Consider the following 11,492-nt stretch of genomic DNA (forward strand, 5'->3'; position numbering starts at 1 on the left):
TTCAGGTCCATGTTTATTGTTTCTAATACGTGAGTGCCGCTGTCATTTATGTTAATAAATGTTCGTCCCAGTCGGTGGAGTCTGTGTGTCCTGCCCCTCGCCCTATGGCACTCGGGCCGCCACACGTAATCACAGTGCATTATTTCTTTATTATATTAAACTTTTGTACTGGTGTTAAAACAGTCCAAATATTATACATTGATTCATATACTAAGTACTAAAAGTGTTATACATTGATTGATGCGGAGAAAACTATACATCAACTTTTTTATGGCTACTAAATAAAGGTACAACACTGAGCCTGATAAGTATAAACATTTTAAACAGCTTTTTATCGTTTAGGGTTTTTTTTTCCTTTTGTGCAAGTCTAAATTAGTCCACTGGGACAATGACACACAAACACTAACAGCAACACATCAATGGTCCCTCAATTTAGAGTATTTTTTATTTGAAATGGAGCCGAACTGAGCATGACAACACTGGGATGGAGCAGCGGGTAGGAGAGCCTCATCTTCAGCGTTGCTTGGAAGTGCTCTCCATGGAAGTGATGGCCCAGGGGTGGAAGAATGCCATTCTGGTGGAGAAGGTGGGGTGCCAATGAGACAGGTGTGTCATGCCTGCAGAAGACACTGTCAGAGGCAGATAAGCAGAAGGACAAGGTGAAGTAACATAGCTCAAGGTCCCTACTTAACTGCACCATTTAGAAAGCATGCATAACTTAAAGATAGTTGTGAAAGCCTGAAGGTCTACAACAGGCAGTAATGAACTTTTCTAAACTGGATTTATGGGTTTTACATTGCGCAGAGGCTGAACGATTTTTAATTTCGACCTTTTGACAGTGTGTTTAAAGTATTTACTTACTGTAGCCCAGTCCTTGAATGAAGTATTTCAAGGCTTCTGCCAGCTTGCCAGGCTATAAGGTAAGAACAGGACACAATAGATTACACAGTGCATCACTCAGTTTGAATGCAAGAGCATTATTTTAATGGGTAACGACAGACCTGATCAAGCTGTGGTAGACCTCCACAGTCAGCCATCTTCATGAGGGACAACATGAAGGACAATGTTATTCACCACAAGTTCATCACAAAGTTCTAGATTTATAAGCCCCCAGTGACATATAATGACTTCTGCATTTATAATGAGAGTCAAATAAAAAAAGCAAAACATAACATTTTAAGTATCGCTTTGCTGAGGTTTGAAGGTCACTAACTTTGAGGAGGGTTGTCTTTGAGGGATTCATTTTGGAATTGCAGTCAACCTACGACGGAAAACACAAACATTTGCACGCAGGCTCCCAGGTACATATAGAAGTTTGATTTGAATGCTGGGTTGGATTTTGAATGTTGTTTTTAAACTTCTGCATGTAAAACAAGCTGTACATACCACAGCATCCACCACAGGAGAGTCATCTCCTACCACCAGAAGAGTGTGACACCTACAGCAACAAAACCTTTCAGGCATGTGGTGGCACAGGGGCATTTTACATCAAAAAATAACATGGAATAAGGATAAAAGAGAAACAGTTTCTCACTTACTTTAGAGTCTTTCTACCCAGAGAAGTTCTCTTAATGTTCAGTTTACTTCGGCTGAAAATTGATCAGATCTAATAAGACTGGGAGCTGTTCATATGACAAACAAGTCTAGAAGCAGAGAGCTCAGAAGATTCCATAGAATGCAGATGTCAGTCATACCTGTTGTAGGACTTCATAAAATGCAGAAGGTTGGTCTGGTTAATCCTTTTGCTGATGTTGTGACGGAAGGTCTTTACAAATTCTGCCTTCTTCTTAATCTCCTCCTGCCACGGTGCCATAAAGGAGTCAGTCCAAGACGCAATCAGTCACAAAACATTAAAACTTGATGTGAATATGAATTTAAATGTCTCTTCCTCTATATGCACAGTCTGCACAGGCACTCGAGACAGAAATGTATAATAAAAGGAATATGTAAAAAAAAACAAAACATGGTTGACCTTTTGATGGACAATAATGTAGGCATCTGGTTCTTTAGTTACGAAAAGGACACAGTCTAAATTCAGGACAGCTCATTTGGAACACTCATCTTTAGTAATAAGGCATTTAACTTTTAAATATTCTAGTTCAGTGTTTAGTGACCCAGTCCACAGTACACATGAAATGGCCCACATGTTTATTCTAACCCAGCCCAGTACACCTGTACCAGGTGTTCATTTTCCTAATGGCTTGGTTTAGGAGCTAGGATGATGTTGTCAGGAGCTGGGATAGAGGGAAAATGTGGGATGTCAGATGTATCACAAGGACTGGGTTGACAAGTACTGCTCAATAATACATACAATATACATTTCATTTTAGGCGTTATTTCGTACCTGACCGAACAGGTGGGAGATGACAACACTGGGGGGACCAAGGGCCCAGCTGGAAATCTGTGGAAAGTGTGGGTTGATCTTTAGTGGCTGGAGTACACATAAGCTTTGATCAAATACATTACTTTATTAAAAGAGGCTTGACACTTTTCTAAGGATCCCAAAAGAATAAAAATATAGGGTCGATTGTCACCATATGATTGGCATGAAAGGTTAACTGGAAACTGCAGAAAACTAAGAGTAATATGCTGAGAACTATTTGTTATCACATTGAAAGTTATATGGATTCAGTGAACAGCCAAGACACAGGGAACAAGACGGTTTAAATACATGAAGTAATAAGAGTTAAACAAGACAGGTGCAAATAATAAGGAGCAAAGAAAATGAAACTAAGCAACGGAACCACAACAAGGAAGTAAAGCAAAACAAAAGACATGAGACAGGGAAACCATAGACATGGACGCTAGGTGGGACCAGCTAAACGACATAATTGTAGAGATACAGGGATCGTGATGTTTAAGCAGGGTGTTAACAGAATGATAATTACTATTGCATTAGACTGTGATACCTTGGATGCTGCCCGGTCTGCCCAGCCCTCTGCCTGAGCATTAATGTTCATCAGGACAAGGCCCTCAACCAAGTCTGGGTACTTCAACTGCAAGACATTTATGCATGAGCAGTCAAAGGGAGATAAACCTTCAGGGCAAAATTACTTACTATATGTCAAACTGTTGTAGTTAAATGAGCAATTAAGAGTCTCCATATTTGGCATTCTTGCACTTTACATTGCACTTAGAAAAAGGTTTGTTTACATGTGCAAGCAGAGGAACAATAGTGAAGTGTCAGTATTCTGGAGAGTTGATGTCTAGCTATCTTGACAGTGTAATGATTAGGATTATGCTGCAAGTATCAACACTTTGTTACAAAGCAAGAATTTCACCAAGGAGTAATCCTTGTTTGATCATTGTGTTAAAATCTATTGGGAAGAAAGACAGTGCTACAACTCACAGCGAACCGTGTGAGGATGTTTGCTCCTGCTCCAACACCCATTCCAATAACACTCTTAATTCTGTGGAGAGAAAAAAATGTACATAACTTTAAACCATTAAAGCGCAAGGTTTCAGATTAGAACAAGGATTGACAGTTTAATCTCAGAGTAAATGGCTAATCTGGTTCACTCACTTAAAATGCTTGAGCACAATTGGGAGGGTCTCGGAGAGCTTGTCCATTGAGGGATATGTGAATCTACAGGAAAAAATTGCCCTGAGTGAGTTATAATTCTAAGGGACGCCACTGATTCTTCAGGATTTGAACCTGCTAAACCTAGCTATGATGTACTGGGAGCCACAGCCATCAATGTAGCATATGAACGCTAAGAAAAAAGTTCATGAAAGAAACCCTGGTGCATGACAAGCCGGTGCCAGCTAGACATGCTGACAGTCAGGGCCTCCAGATGTTAGTTTAGGTGGGCACCAACACCATGGCATAGAGTCGTCCTGTCTGACTGCCAGGAAGGAGTGGTCTGAGGGCAGACGGAGGGCTATGGAGTAGGTTCTGATAAATATACATTCTGGAAAAAATTGTATGGGGTAGCTGAAGGTCACATTTTAGATTAGATTTAACCTTGGAATGTCTTTCAGCCCCTGAAAGAACATTGTGGCATATGGTGCACTCACGCTCACCCTGCAGGGAAGGTGCTGGCACCCTCATGTTGCCCAGGAGCGTTGACCTGACACACGGCAAAGTGTCGCATGATTTCCTGCATGTCCTCATCATAGAAAAGAACGTCGAAGCAAGTTTTGTCTGCAGACATGCATTCCAGGGTCATTACAACACAATAAATGACGCTTATGCTAAGTTTTAGACTTTAGAGCAATCAGCTACGTGCCACAAGCAACAGTATCAGAGTCTTACGGTTCATTCCGATGTCATGGTAGGTGAGGATGACCGGTCGGTTATCCCTGGGGATACCTGCCATGGTGCAGCATACAGTGCCAAAGGGGGTCTCCACATTGTCCTCCTATAAGACCCAGGTGGAGTATAAAGGTCTAGGTCTAGATGTATAAGAAAAACCTCTAAAAAGAGGTCTGATTCCACTGCAGTGGTTTTGTGTGTCAGGACATTACTCTGTCACACTTAGAACTACTTCTGTGGAATGAGCCTCTTATCATGAGGAATGTCAATCATTTATTTATTATTTATCATTAACCAAGTTAATTTGTTTACAAAAGATCATGTTTGACTCAGAAGACACATGACAGTGCTTGAAAACATGCTTTATGGGTAAAAGCTTTAGCCTATTGAAACATCTGTGAAAAGGTAGTGCTACTTACCACAACTTGACCCCAAAATGCCCCCTTAAAATCCTTCAGACAAAACACAGAGAAAAATAGATTTTGGAGTGGTAACATTTCATTCTGGATGTGAAAAGATCCATCCCATAGACTTTATTCTATTAACAGTACTCAATGTCTGAAAATACAGCCTTATTTTACCGGACACAACGGGTCCATACAAAAGGCATCATCAGATGTTTCTTCATCATCCTCCAATAGAGGGTTATAGAGGGCCTGGGGGTTAAGAAGCAAAAATTCTCAGTACAAAGTTAGATAAAACTTGGTTGTAAGGTAGTATTAAACAAGTATTCTCTTTTTAAAACATTTGCCCAACCTACCCTTTTTGCCATTATCCCAAAAGTTGACGAGCAAATATTCCTCGCTAAATCGATTCCCTGTCTGAATACCGTCTGCATTGCTGGTGCCACTGTAAGGGTCGTTTCCTTTTGGTCACAGAGATTCAGTACAGACTTATTTGGATATTAGGCTGTGCAGTTCCAATTTAGAATATTTGCAGCTCTCCTGTAATAGTAATATTATGACATCACTAAAATACTTTTGAGCAGTTTAATGACAGATTCCCTAAAATCTATATGACAAGAACACCATGCCACTTTTTAATGCTTGATGAAGTATGTTTTGGATGTTACAGCTGTTTTTCTGACAGACCTTCTCTGTTTGAAATGCATCAAAATGATCCCTAAGAGACTAAAGATTCCACTGTACCTTGTTCTGTAAAATTCAGTAGTAATCCACCACCTATGGTTAGGTTTAATTCACCCTATTGTCTCCCAACCTTTGAACTGCTGAAGTGTGTCAAGTGAAATAACATATAGATGCTTGCGCTCACCTTTAAAATAGATGTAGTGATGTCGTAGCCATTGTGACGTCATAGACATTGTGATGTTACTACAGGGTTGCGCTGACATTTTGGTCATTGGGAAAATAAGTCAAAAGTTTAAAAAATATGTGAAATCCCTATTTTTAGCGGCAGCTGAGTACGTAGCTGAAAGATGGGTACAGTTATACAGACATTTATTACAGTTTTCCAATACAACACGAAGTCCCTCCATGCAGGCACTACATGGGTTTTTGATAAAGATCAAGACATTAACTGTAATACAGAGAGAGGTCGGTAGAGTAGGCAAAACTGTCATCAAGTAAAATTACTGTTACTTTAAAATAATAACTACTGAAGTAGAAGTAAAAGTAGTCATTTAAATTATTACTTAAGAAAAAGTAAGAAAGTATCTGTTACAAGAATACTCAAGTAGCAAGTTACTTCACTGGAACTCATTTAATAGCAGTTTAATGCCATTGAACTGTGTCAAATCAATGTGCCCTATTACCATTGAATTTTTACTATTACAACAGTAATGTAAATAATGTGATACAAAAAGTTAATGAAGTACAAATTCATGAAACTCATGCTGCTAGTATGTTAAAAGTTATAAATGTAAATGACAATTAATTATTCATACTGTTGTTGGTGGGGAATTCAGTAGATTGACTGATTTAAACTACTCCCAAAGTATTTGCATAACCTGAAACACACATTATGAAGACTTCCATTAAAATTAAATTTATTTCAAGATTAGACTAGGAATGGAAAGAAGTACAATGTAAGAAAGAATTAAATAGGTCCTCTGAAAAAGCTGAAATTGTCAGTCATGTAAAGCTTTTACAAGATGAAGCATAATGTCATGGAATGTTAGCCTCCCCCGAGTCATGTGGTTTGGCCTGCCACGTTCAGTGGGAGGACTGTGTTTGCAACCACACCTGCACCTTGTTCGTCTCAATGTATATAAACCCGTGTTAAAGTGTACAGGGTGTTGGTCATTGTCGGTGTAATGTCTGAATGTAACGTGTTTATGTTAGATGTATTCTTGTGTTATATGTTTGTTTAACTTCATTTGTTTCAGGTCCATGTTTATTGTTTCTAATACGTGAGTGCCGCTGTCATTTATGTTAATAAATGTTCGTCCCAGTCGGTGGAGTCTGTGCGTCCTGCCCCTCGCCCTACGGCACTCGGGCCGCCACACGTAATCACAGTGCATTATTTCTTTATTATATTAAACTTTTGTACTGGTGTTAAAACAGTCCAAATATTATACATTGATTCATATACTAAGTACTAAAAGTGTTATACATTGATTGATGTACTATACATCAACTTTTTTATGGCTACTAAATAAAGGTACAACACTGAGCCTGATAAGTATAAACATTTTAAACAGCTTTTTATTATTTAGGTTTTTTTTTTTCCCTTTTGTGCAAGTCTAAATTAGTCCACTGGGACAATGACACACAAACACTAACACCAACACATCAATGGTCCCTCAATTTAGAGTATTTTTTATTTGAAATGGAGCCCAACTGAGCATGACAACACTGGGATGGAGCAGCGGGTAGGAGAGCCTCATCTTCAGCGTTGCTTGGAGGTGCTCTCCATGGAAGTGATGGCCCAGGGGTGGAAGAATGCCATTCTGGTGGAGAAGGTGGGGTGCCAATGAGACAGGTGTGTCATGCCTGCAGAAGACACTGTCAGAGGCAGATAAGCAGAAGGACAAGGTGAAGTAACATAGCTCAAGGTCCCTACTTAACTGCACCATTTAGAAAGCATGCATAACTTAAAGATAGTTGTGAAAGCCTGAAGGTCTACAACAGGCAGTAATGAACTTTTCTAAACTGGATTTATGGGTTTTACATTGCGCAGAGGCTGAACGATTTTTAATTTCGACCTTTTGACAGTGTGTTTACAGTATTTACTTACTGTAGCCCAGTCCTTGAATGAAGTATTTCAAGGCTTCTGCCAGCTTGCCAGGCTATAAGGTAAGAACAGGACACAATAGATTACACAGTGCATCACTCAGTTTGAATGCAAGAGCATTATTTTAATGGGTAACGACAGACCTGATCAAGCTGTGGTAGACCTCCACAGTCAGCCATCTTCATGAGGGACAACATGAAGGACAATGTTATTCACCACAAGTTCATCACAACGTTCATGATTTATAAGCCCCCAGTGACATATAATGACTTCTGCATTTATAATGAGAGTCAAATAAAAAAAGCAAAACATAACATTTTAAGTATTGCTTTGCTGAGGTTTGAAGGTCACTAACTTTGAGGAGGGTTGTCTTTGAGGGATTCATTTTGGAATTGCAGTCAACCTACGACAGAAAACACAAACATTTGCACGCAGGCTCCCAGGTACATATAGAAGTTTGATTTGAATGCTGGGTTGGATTTTGAATGTTGTTTTTAAACTTCTGCATGTAAAACAAGCTGTACATACCACAGCATCCACCACAGGAGAGTCATCTCCTACCACCAGAAGAGTGTGACACCTACAGCAACAAAACCTTTCAGGCATGTGGTGGCACAGGGGCATTTTACATCAAAAAATAACATGGAATAAGGATAAAAGAGAAACAGTTTCTCACTTACTTTAGAGTCTTTCTACCCAGAGAAGTTCTCTTAATGTTCAGTTTACTTCGGCTGAAAATTGATCAGATCTAATAAGACTGGGAGCTGTTCATATGACAAACAAGTCTAGAAGCAGAGAGCTCAGAAGATTCCATAGAATGCAGATGTCAGTCATACCTGTTGTAGGACTTCATAAAATGCAGAAGGTTGGTCTGGTTAATCCTTTTGCTGATGTTGTGACGGAAGGTCTTTACAAATTCTGCCTTCTTCTTAATCTCCTCCTGCCACGGTGCCATAAAGGAGTCAGTCCAAGACGCAATCAGTCACAAAACATTAAAACTTGATGTGAATATGAATTTAAATGTCTCTTCCTCTATATGCACAGTCTGCACAGGCACTCGAGACAGAAATGTATAATAAAAGGAATATGTAAAAAAAAAAAAAAAAACATTGTTGACCTTTTGATGGACAATAATGTAGGCATCTGGTTCTTTAGTTACGAAAAGGACACAGTCTAAATTCAGGACAGCTCATTTGGAACACTCATCTTTAGTAATAAGGCATTTAACTTTTAAATATTCTAGTTCAGTGTTTAGTGACCCAGTCCACAGTACACATGAAATGGCCCACATGTTTATTCTAACCCAGCCCAGTACAACTGTACCAGGTGTTCATTTTCCTAATGGCTTGGTTTAGGAGCTAGGATGATGTTGTCAGGAGCTGGGATAGAGGGAAAATGTGGGATGTCAGATGTATCACAAGGACTGGGTTGACAAGTACTGCTCAATAATACATACAATATACATTTCATTTTAGGCGTTATTTCGTACCTGACCGAACAGGTGGGAGATGACAACACTGGGGGGACCAAGGGCCCAGCTGGAAATCTGTGGAAAGTGTGGGTTGATCTTTAGTGGCTGGAGTACACATAAGCTTTGATCAAATACATTACTTTATTAAAAGAGGCTTGACACTTTTCTAAGGATCCCAAAAGAATAAAAATATAGGGTCGATTGTCAGCATATGATTGGCATGAAAGGTTAACTGGAAACTGCAGAAAACTAAGAGTAATATGCTGAGAACTATTTGTTATCACATTGAAAGTTATATGGATTCAGTGAACAGCCAAGACACAGGGAACAAGACAGTTTAAATACATGAAGTAATAAGAGTTAAACAAGACAGGTGCAAATAATAAGGAGCGGAGAAAATGAAGCTAAGGAACGGAACCACAACAAGGAAGTAAAGCAAAACAAAAGACATGAGACAGGGAAACCATAGACATGGACGCTAGGTGGGACCAGCTAAACGACATAATTGTAGAGATACAGGGATCGTGATGATTAAGCAGGGTGTTAACAGAATGATAATTACTATTGCATTAGACTGTGATACCTTGGATGCTGCCCGGTCTGCCCAGCCCTCTGCCTGAGCATTAATGTTCATCAGGACAAGGCCCTCAACCAAGTCTGGGTACTTCAACTGCAAGACATTTATGCATGAGCAGTCAAAGGGAGATGAACCTTCAGGGCAAAATTACTTACTATATGTCAAACTGTTGTAGTTAAATGAGCAATTAAGAGTCTCCATATTTGGCATTCTTGCACTTTACATTGCACTTAGAAAAAGGTTTGTTTACATGTGCAAGCAGAGGAACAATAGTGAAGTGTCAGTATTCTGGAGAGTTGATGTCTAGCTATCTTGACAGTGTAATGATTAGGATTATGCTGCAAGTATCAACACTTTGTTACAAAGCAAGAATTTCACCAAGGAGTAATCCTTGTTTGATCATTGTGTTAAAATCTATTGGGAAGAAAGACAGTGCTACAACTCACAGCGAACCGTGTGAGGATGTTTGCTCCTGCTCCAACACCCATTCCAATAACACTCTTAATTCTGTGGAGAGAAAAAAATGTACATAACTTTAAACCATTAAAGCGCAAGGTTTCAGATTAGAACAAGGATTGACAGTTTAATCTCAGAGTAAATGGCTAATCTGGTTCACTCACTTAAAATGCTTGAGCACAATTGGGAGGGTCTCGGAGAGCTTGTCCATTGAGGGATATGTGAATCTACAGGAAAAAATTGCCCTGAGTGAGTTATAATTCTAAGGGACGCCACTGATTCTTCAGGATTTGAACCTGCTAAACCTAGCTATGATGTACTGGGAGCCACAGCCATCAATGTAGCATATGAACGCTAAGAAAAAAGTTCATGAAAGAAACCCTGGTGCATGACAAGCCGGTGCCAGCTAGACATGCTGACAGTCAGGGCCTCCAGATGTTAGTTTAGGTGGGCACCAACACCATGGCATAGAGTCGTCCTGTCTGACTGCCAGGAAGGAGTGGTCTGAGGGCAGACGGAGGGCTATGGAGTAGGTTCTGATAAATATACATTCTGGAAAAAATTGTATGGGGTAGCTGAAGGTCACATTTTAGATTAGATTTAACCTTGGAATGTCTTTCAGCCCCTGAAAGAACATTGTGGCATATGGTGCACTCACGCTCACCCTGCAGGGAAGGTGCTGGCACCCTCATGTTGCCCAGGAGCGTTGACCTGACACACGGCAAAGTGTCGCATGATTTCCTGCATGTCCTCATCATAGAAAAGAACGTCGAAGCAAGTTTTGTCTGCAGACATGCATTCCAGGGTCATTACAACACAATAAATGACGCTTATGCTAAGTTTTAGACTTTAGAGCAATCAGCTACGTGCCACAAGCAACAGTATCAGAGTCTTACGGTTCATTCCGATGTCATGGTAGGTGAGGATGACCGGTCGGTTATCCCTGGGGATACCTGCCATGGTGCAGCATACAGTGCCAAAGGGGGTCTCCACATTGTCCTCCTATAAGACCCAGGTGGAGTATAAAGGTCTAGGTCTAGATGTATAAGAAAAACCTCTAAAAAGAGGTCTGATTCCACTGCAGTGGTTTTGTGTGTCAGGACATTACTCTGTCACACTTAGAACTACTTCTGTGGAATGAGCCTCTTATCATGAGGAATGTCAATCATTTATTTATTATTTATCATTAACCAAGTTAATTTGTTTACAAAAGATCATGTTTGACTCAGAAGACACATGACAGTGCTTGAAAACATGCTTTATGGGTAAAAGCTTTAGCCTATTGAAACATCTGTGAAAAGGTAGTGCTACTTACCACAACTTGACCCCAAAATGCCCCCTTAAAATCCTTCAGACAAAACACAGAGAAAAATAGATTTTGGAGTGGTAACATTTCATTCTGGATGTGAAAAGATCCATCCCATAGACTTTATTCTATTAACAGTACTCAATGTCTGAAAATACAGCCTTATCTTACCGGACACAATGGGTCCATACAAAAGGCATCATCAGATGTTACTTCATCATCCTCCAATAGAGGG

The 11,492-nt window shown here is 39.9% G+C and overlaps 2 protein-coding genes and 2 long non-coding RNA genes across 4 annotated transcripts; all 4 read right to left on the reverse strand.

The window, feature by feature from the left end:
• Positions 1-1,420: 1,420 nt before the first annotated feature.
• On the reverse strand, positions 1,421-2,403 carry LOC145653984 (uncharacterized). The gene is made up of 3 exons (XR_014120223.1): positions 2,345-2,403; positions 1,695-1,798; positions 1,421-1,589 (listed from the first exon to the last, which is right to left on the reverse strand). It is a non-coding gene; the product is annotated as an uncharacterized LOC145653984 (long non-coding RNA).
• A 59-nt stretch (positions 2,404-2,462) lies between these two features.
• LOC145653980 (protein NDRG1-like) lies at positions 2,463-4,508 on the reverse strand. The gene is made up of 6 exons (XM_081708661.1): positions 4,256-4,508; positions 4,024-4,144; positions 3,524-3,586; positions 3,350-3,410; positions 2,910-2,996; positions 2,463-2,492 (listed from the first exon to the last, which is right to left on the reverse strand). The coding sequence occupies exons 1-6, from the start codon at positions 4,317-4,319 to the stop codon at positions 2,463-2,465; spliced, it is 426 nt and encodes a 141-aa protein (XP_081564787.1). The 5' UTR covers positions 4,320-4,508.
• Positions 4,509-8,009: 3,501 nt separating this feature from the next.
• LOC145653987 (uncharacterized) lies at positions 8,010-8,995 on the reverse strand. Its single transcript, XR_014120224.1, has 3 exons — positions 8,937-8,995; positions 8,284-8,387; positions 8,010-8,178 (listed from the first exon to the last, which is right to left on the reverse strand). It is a non-coding gene; the product is annotated as an uncharacterized LOC145653987 (long non-coding RNA).
• A 151-nt stretch (positions 8,996-9,146) lies between these two features.
• Positions 9,147-11,100, reverse strand: LOC145653981 (protein NDRG1-like). The gene is made up of 6 exons (XM_081708663.1): positions 10,848-11,100; positions 10,616-10,736; positions 10,116-10,178; positions 9,942-10,002; positions 9,502-9,588; positions 9,147-9,167 (listed from the first exon to the last, which is right to left on the reverse strand). The coding sequence occupies exons 1-6, from the start codon at positions 10,909-10,911 to the stop codon at positions 9,147-9,149; spliced, it is 417 nt and encodes a 138-aa protein (XP_081564789.1). The 5' UTR covers positions 10,912-11,100.
• Positions 11,101-11,492: the final 392 nt, after the last annotated feature.

This window comes from Electrophorus electricus, unplaced genomic scaffold (assembly GCF_041902795.1).
Source record: "Electrophorus electricus isolate QZ-2024a unplaced genomic scaffold, ASM4190279v1 Scaffold101, whole genome shotgun sequence".
NCBI classification, from domain to species: Eukaryota; Metazoa; Chordata; class Actinopteri; order Gymnotiformes; family Gymnotidae; genus Electrophorus; species Electrophorus electricus.